The sequence below is a fragment of the Theropithecus gelada genome, chromosome 14 (genome assembly GCF_003255815.1).
Source record: "Theropithecus gelada isolate Dixy chromosome 14, Tgel_1.0, whole genome shotgun sequence".
NCBI lineage: Eukaryota > Metazoa > Chordata > Mammalia > Primates > Cercopithecidae > Theropithecus > Theropithecus gelada.
The window spans coordinates 57,971,035-57,977,605 of record NC_037682.1 but is presented as its reverse complement, the minus strand read 5'-3'; the positions used below and the strand labels follow the sequence as shown (position 1 = coordinate 57,977,605).

The 6,571-nt window shown below is 41.9% G+C and overlaps 1 protein-coding gene across 9 annotated transcripts in view; it reads left to right on the top strand.

Annotated features, from left to right (window-relative positions):
- Positions 1 to 6,571, top strand: part of PPFIBP2 (PPFIA binding protein 2) — a 144,823-nt gene that overhangs the window by 95,707 nt on the left and 42,545 nt on the right. For 8 of the 9 annotated variants that reach the window (XM_025355980.1, XM_025355985.1, XM_025355984.1 and 5 more), the window contains one exon: positions 1,938 to 2,069. In XM_025355980.1, the coding sequence (XP_025211765.1) occupies positions 1,938 to 2,069 (132 nt within the window). Of the gene's footprint in view, positions 1 to 1,937; positions 2,076 to 6,571 lie in introns of all 9 variants that reach the window. The other variant, XM_025355982.1, reaches the window with a different exon arrangement.

Here is a 6,571-nt window from a genome sequence, read left to right as displayed (position 1 = left end):
GCGGTGGCTCAAGCCTGTAATCCCAGCACTTTGGGAGGCCGAGACGGGCGGATCACGAGGTCAGGAGATCGAGACCATCCTGGCGAACACCGTGAAACCCCGTCTCTACTAAAAAATACAAAAAAAACTAGCCGGGCGAGGTGGCGGGTGCCTGTAGTCCCAGCTACTCGGGAGGCTGAGGCAGGAGAATGGCGTAAACCTGGGAGGCGGAGCTTGCAGTGAGCTGAGATCTGGCCACTGCACTCCAGCCCGGGCTACAGAGCGAGACTCCATCTCAAAAAAAAAAAAAAAAAAAAAAAAGAAAAACTAACTTGGCTGCTGATTGGCTTGTGTCCTTGGCCAAAAGATTTACATACTCTCTCTTGGCCTATTTCCTCATCTGTAGAATTGGGATAATATTTACTGCCAACTCACTGGGAGGGTTTATTAAGAAGATGTATACAAAAGCACCAGCAGTCTCTGGTACAGAAGAGGCACTCAAAATATTTCAGTTCTCCAGTGCATTGGACACACTCATCTGGCTGACTCCTAGTGGCCAAGTAGCCTGTGCTCTGGCTGCAGTGCTCTGCCTCTGCCTTGTGAGCCAGCTTCCAGTCCGGCTGGCCCAGGAAGAGCTGGCCTCCTTAGTCCCAGAGCTTGGGGAGCTTATTATGCTGAGTTGCTGGACTTCTAGATAGATACCCATCCCCTCAGACTAGCAGATGAACAGTTTGTTGCCTGCCTTTTCCAGGTAGGCTGTTTCCCAGGCTGTTGGCCTGGGGAATCATGTATTCCGAGTCAAAAATTTCTGTCCTGCATGGTTTGATTCATGATCTGAGGACAGTTCCAAATCTGTGACCTCGTAGTGGCTGAGTCAGGGTGTTGAGATTGCCATTCTTGTGCTGAGCTTGGGTTGCCCAAGATGATACAAAATGGTCAAACCATGGCAGGATATTGCATATTCTTCTGTTCATTTGGCCCATTGCTATTCCTGGTTGCTGTGTCTATTCTTGCCACAACCTGTGTAGCCAGTGTCTACCATGTGCCAGGATTTTGGACCTTACAGGACATTGTCCTTTGCCAATGGAAAAAATATGTTGCCCTGGACTTTAGGAAATGCTCCTGATTTTTGAGGTCCTTTATAATCATATTAGTTCTAAGTGGGTGTCTTGTCTATCATCTTTATTTTTTACCTTGTTTATGCTTATTAAGTGTTTTTATTAGTGACAGGTTTGTTGTCAAAGACCTGGGTTATTTGGTTATAGTCTGCTACTGTTCTAGTGATGGCAAGACTAGTAATAAGCTTCCTGGTCTGTCCTCACAATTGGGAAAGAACAATCTTATTTACATTCCAGAGTGGCCAGATTATAATTTTGGAATAGCCCAGGAAAGATCCATCTCACATAAGATTCATATGTAATCATTCAATACTCTTTGAACATCTACTTTGTGCTCTAGCTCCTGTCTAGGTTCATTGCAGTGAAGTCCTGTATTCAAACATGTTGAAGACTGGGCTGAGCATTGGTTGAGCCCAGAAAGTGATCTAGAAATTTTGGCTTTGAAAAAAATATATTGTTAAGCGTTTTTGTTTGTTTTGATAGAGAGGATCTGCTGCTTTGTCTTTTAAAAAAATTGATAAATTTGGTTCTTTGAAAGTATCCATTCGCTTTTCTCTATATGGAAATAATGAATAATGGTCTCTATGGGCAAACATATTTGAGAAATGTAGCTCACCTTGTCTATCAAAGCATAGTGGGTGGTATCGGGGGTGTGCTATTCCTGATAGCCCAGCATCAGCCCAGGCCCATCCATAATAGGCCTGTGACTCATATGTACCAGTCTCAATTCTGTGTTGTTGAACACACAATTTAGGTATTGCCTTATGTGCTGTAGATGAAGCCAGAGCTGTTCTTATTGCCATGGTGGTTTCTGATTTCAAGATCTGTTTTTGCTTGCAGGAGCTGCTAAGCCGCACATCTCTTGAGACCCAGAAGCTTGATCTGATGACTGAAGTGTCTGAGCTGAAGCTCAAGCTGGTTGGCATGGAGAAGGAGCAGAGAGAGCAGGAGGAGAAGCAGAGAAAAGCAGAGGTGAGGGTGAACTTGTACTGTCTTAAGCTCAGACCTGAGAAGGCTGTCATAATGTGAATTTAGGCTGTCTTGTCAACTCCCAGCCTGGAAGCTATTGGGTGCCAGAAATATCTATGCACTAGAGATGCAGTGATCTGTTAATACCAAGTTATCAAGTTTTGCTGTGGCTGCAAATTTCAGCAATATCCAAACCACCCAGTTTTGGCTCTAAGGCTTTATCTGCCCTCAGACTGCTGACAAGGATGGAAAGAGAAGCAATAGTTGGGGAAGAATAAGACAAACTATGGAGGGACACAAGATGTCTTCTGTGAGAACCAAGGAAATGACGACGTACCATAATGAAGTTGGCCTCCCAACAGCCCATTGTCACTAGATCCAAGGAGTCTGGAAACATTTCTTGACGTGCATTTCCCTGACCCAGGTGGAACCTCAGGTTATGTGTTTCTTTTCTCCTGATGGGTCTTATGGAGCGGCCATCTGAAGGCCTTCTCTTAGAGAATGTTTTCCTAATTTTGTTTTTCAGTCTTTGTATGCCATTGGCTGGAAACATGCCAGACTTTTTAAAATAAATGTTTACAGAATTTTAGACTCAGACTCCTTTGAGAGCAGGCAGCCTGTTTTAACCTTAGATAACCGTCTTCTTGTGCCTCTACCTTTAAGTTCTTGTATTCACACCAACAATGAGAGATATGAAAGAAGACAGGTTTTAGGTTTAGAAACACCTTGCTCATTTACTGACCTAACTACTTGTTAGCAGTAAAATGGATAACTGTGTGGTAAAGTCCAAATAAAATCATGAAAGTTAAGTACCTGTCATAGTATTTGGCATTTTGTCAGTACCTGGTATGTCTTCATCTCCTTCCTACATTTAGGCCAAAGACAGATATTGTTCCCTTCTGATAAGTGCCAGCATTAGTGCACACTGAAATCTGCCATGTTTGCTGAGTAAACACACTGGTGATTAGAATATTTCTAATGTGCGAGCATAGTCCTTGCATTGCTTTTGAGAACATGTTCATTAATTAGAAGTACAGTTTCCAAAAGAAGATATCCCCAATAAGCTGAGAACAGTAGCTTGTATTGATTAAGAGTCCAGGCTGATGAATCAGATCTGCTGGCTTTAAACTGAGCTCAGTGGCTTTGTGATCTGGGACAAGTAATTTAACCTCCCAAACCCGTTTCTTCTTCTGTAAGATGGAGGTAGTAATACTTCCAATTTCTTTGGTTATTCTGAGGAGTGAATGAGACAATGTATGTGGAACTCTTAGCATAGTAATAGTTAGCTTTTATTGATCACTTACTGATAGTATTGTTAAGCATGTTGGAAATGAAAATGTAGACATAGATACGTTATTTACATATTGCAAAGTTTATACAGCCTGAAAGCTAATCTGTGTGGAGTGTTAGTTGAATTAAATGTTCAGGGATAAGTAACTGAATTTTCTTCTGGTTTAAAGTTATTTTACCAATGTTTCAACATGCATAATTGTGTGTGAACACACATTAGGACTTCGGGGGCAGAATTCCATAAACTCTGTGAGAAGGCTTAAAGTGGCAGACACTCAACTCAAAATCAAGAAAAAAAGGGAGGAGAGAGACCTATGTCACGTAACTTGAAAAGTCTAGGGTTTAAAAAATGCAATATGACTAGATCCAGGTAATCTCACAGTGTCACTAGAAATTAGTCTCAGTTGTATCACTTGGTTCTGTTTTAGCCTTGTTCTCAAGAAGACTCTCCCCAAGTGGTGACACAGATAGCCATTGGTAGCTCCAGAATGATATCCTACCAGCCAGGCAACTTCTGCAGTCAAAGAGGTGCTTTCTCAAAGGTTCCAGCAAAAGCCCCAGGAGTGCATTTCATTGGGTCAATTTGGGTCATATACCTGGTTCTACACCAGTCACCTCTGGGATCCGTGCATGAGGGGTGGGGGGTGTGAGTATTAAAGTCAGCCCATCTGTGGAAGTATGCAGAGTTAGCACCAAGCTGGGATAATGCAATCCTTTTAAAGGGACATCAGAAAGGAAGGAGAGCTCCCGCTTCTGGGATAAGAAGCACTAACACAGTCATCTTGCTGTTTGCTTTTTTCTTTCTTTTCTGAAGGATTATTTTTAAATCTGAATTTCTTGTTTTTGTTTTTCATTGGTCTGTTCATGCATAAGGCAACGTAGACTCTGAGTGTCTGGCCTCAATTCTACCAGATAACAGCCCTTTCCAGTTGCTAGTACAAATATTAGGTTTCCACGTGGAGGAATTCTGCAGGCTGTGCAAACCTGTGATAATCAGTGAGCGGCCACATGATCTGAAACAAATTCCTCATTCTTGTAATTGCACATAATCTTTGCTGGTATGCCAGAACTTCTACCTCTATTTGTGAGTATCTGGAGCACCAGGGGTTTAAAACCACAGAGTGCTGCTTAAGCTGCACTATTGTCATGTGCATGGAGATGTTTATTTTGAGTGAGACATTTTGCTAGCTGAGGTCATCAGATGTTGTAATTGCATGAATAAAGGGAATGCTGCTTTCCATACTGTACTGCGGCTGTTTTTTTCCGGTGAATGTATTTAGCTTAAGGGCTCATTGTGTATGGTTTGGAACAGGCAGGATTCTTTTTTTTTTTTTTTCCCCTTAGGTATGAGGTAGCCAGATCTGAAATAAACCTCCTCAGCTTAGCTCAGGCTTTATCCTCAAATTCTGTTTTATGTTTTAATGAAAAGAAGAGAACGCTGGTGGCAAGAGCATTGCAGACTGCTCCTTCTGCTCTGATTCTGATCATAGCCCAAGCCAGCATCTTGCTGTTTAAGTTGTGGAAATGATTACTGACAGTCATTCTGTAAGACTTGAGGACTTGCAGGCACAGGTTCCTTGATGGCCAGCCTTGCTCAGGAATGAGTAGTGGCCCAAATGAGATTTGGATGAATACTAGGTTTCCTGTTTACCTTTTCTCATCAGCCTTTTGCAATGGTTCAGTGTCATATGAGGGTACTGAAGATTGGATAAATTAGATGTACTCCTGAAAAGCAGGACTATGGAAGAATGATTGACATGGAAAGTAAATACCACAATAAGGGGATGGAGCATGAAAGAAAGAGATCCAGAGGTAAAGGGAAACCTGTGTGTGGACACAGATCAAAGCATTGCATAGGCGTGTTGCTCAGATGGGTCTTCTCTGAGAAAGGAATCTGGCTTCCCCATGCTGTGGGGGTGCCGGCAACCTGCAGCTGGACCCCACTGTGGTAACTGGAGGGTTCTGTGAGTAGTTACCAGAACAGCCTGTTAAGAAGGGAGCAAGGACCCCAGATATGCTAGGAAGGGGAGTCAGCCCAACTGATCAGGGGTACGTGTGAGCAAGAAGAGAACAGGAAAGAATCTTTAGGATTTCCTGCAGAAAATGGACACATCTTATAGCACAAGTGATGATGCCAATCATTTCTTCTTTCTTGTGGTTAGGACCTTGGGAGAAAGGGATTCTGATTTCTGAACTGAGGCAACAGAATGATGGACTTGGACTACAGAGCAAGATCTGGGAAGATTGTGTTTGCTCAGAGATGAGCTGGCCTAATGAGGAGAGTTTTGTTATTCTTGCTTTTATTTTCTTTCTTTACTCATTTGCATCAATATAGGAAATATACTCCCACAATTCAAAAATCAAGAGTTCAAAAGGGCATATAGCAAAAGATGTCATTCAACACCTGTCCTCCAGTCAGCAGTCAGGAACCAGTACCATCAGTTTGTATCCTTCCAGAGTTATATTATGTGTAGACAAGTACATTCATGTGGATACACACACACACACACACTTCCCCTCATTTTTATACAGATGTTCACTATTCTAGACCTTTCTTTTTAAATTTAGTAGTCTTGGAGTTCTTTTTACACCAAGTATGTTTTTAAAAACTTCTTCATTCATATCTATGTCTGCATATTGTTCTACCATCCAACTATAGCCTAATTTATTTAACCAGTCCTCTCTCAGTGGACATTGAGGTGGTTTCCAAGTTTCTGCTATTACAAATAATGCTGCAGTGAATAATCTTGTATATATGTAAAGATATTGATGTGGAGTTTATGGGTTAAGGAGTACGCGAACTTGACATTTTGACAGATATTTCCAAATTGCCCTCTCTAGAACATAGAGGTTATATTCCCATGAGCAATGTAATGCATAAGAGTGCCAGGACAGTATTAAACTGAGCCTGAAAAAAGAAGAAAGAACTAAGTAAAATTATATACAAGATTAACAGGTAAGATGGAATTGGGAACAACTGTGATTACAGGAGGTGCTCAGTAGTTTCACACAGAAAAGAACCATAAAGAAGAACTTTAATGGTTGGCAAAGTGTGATTAAAAAACAAAGTGAGCTGAGGTTACAACACAGGACAGCAATTATAACCTCATAAATGCCACCTAGACATCATGATGTGGGACCCAGAATGGAATAGAGCTACAAAAGGGTCTGCTTTATGGGAGGGAAACAGACCTGTTAAGAGAGGAGATGGGCCA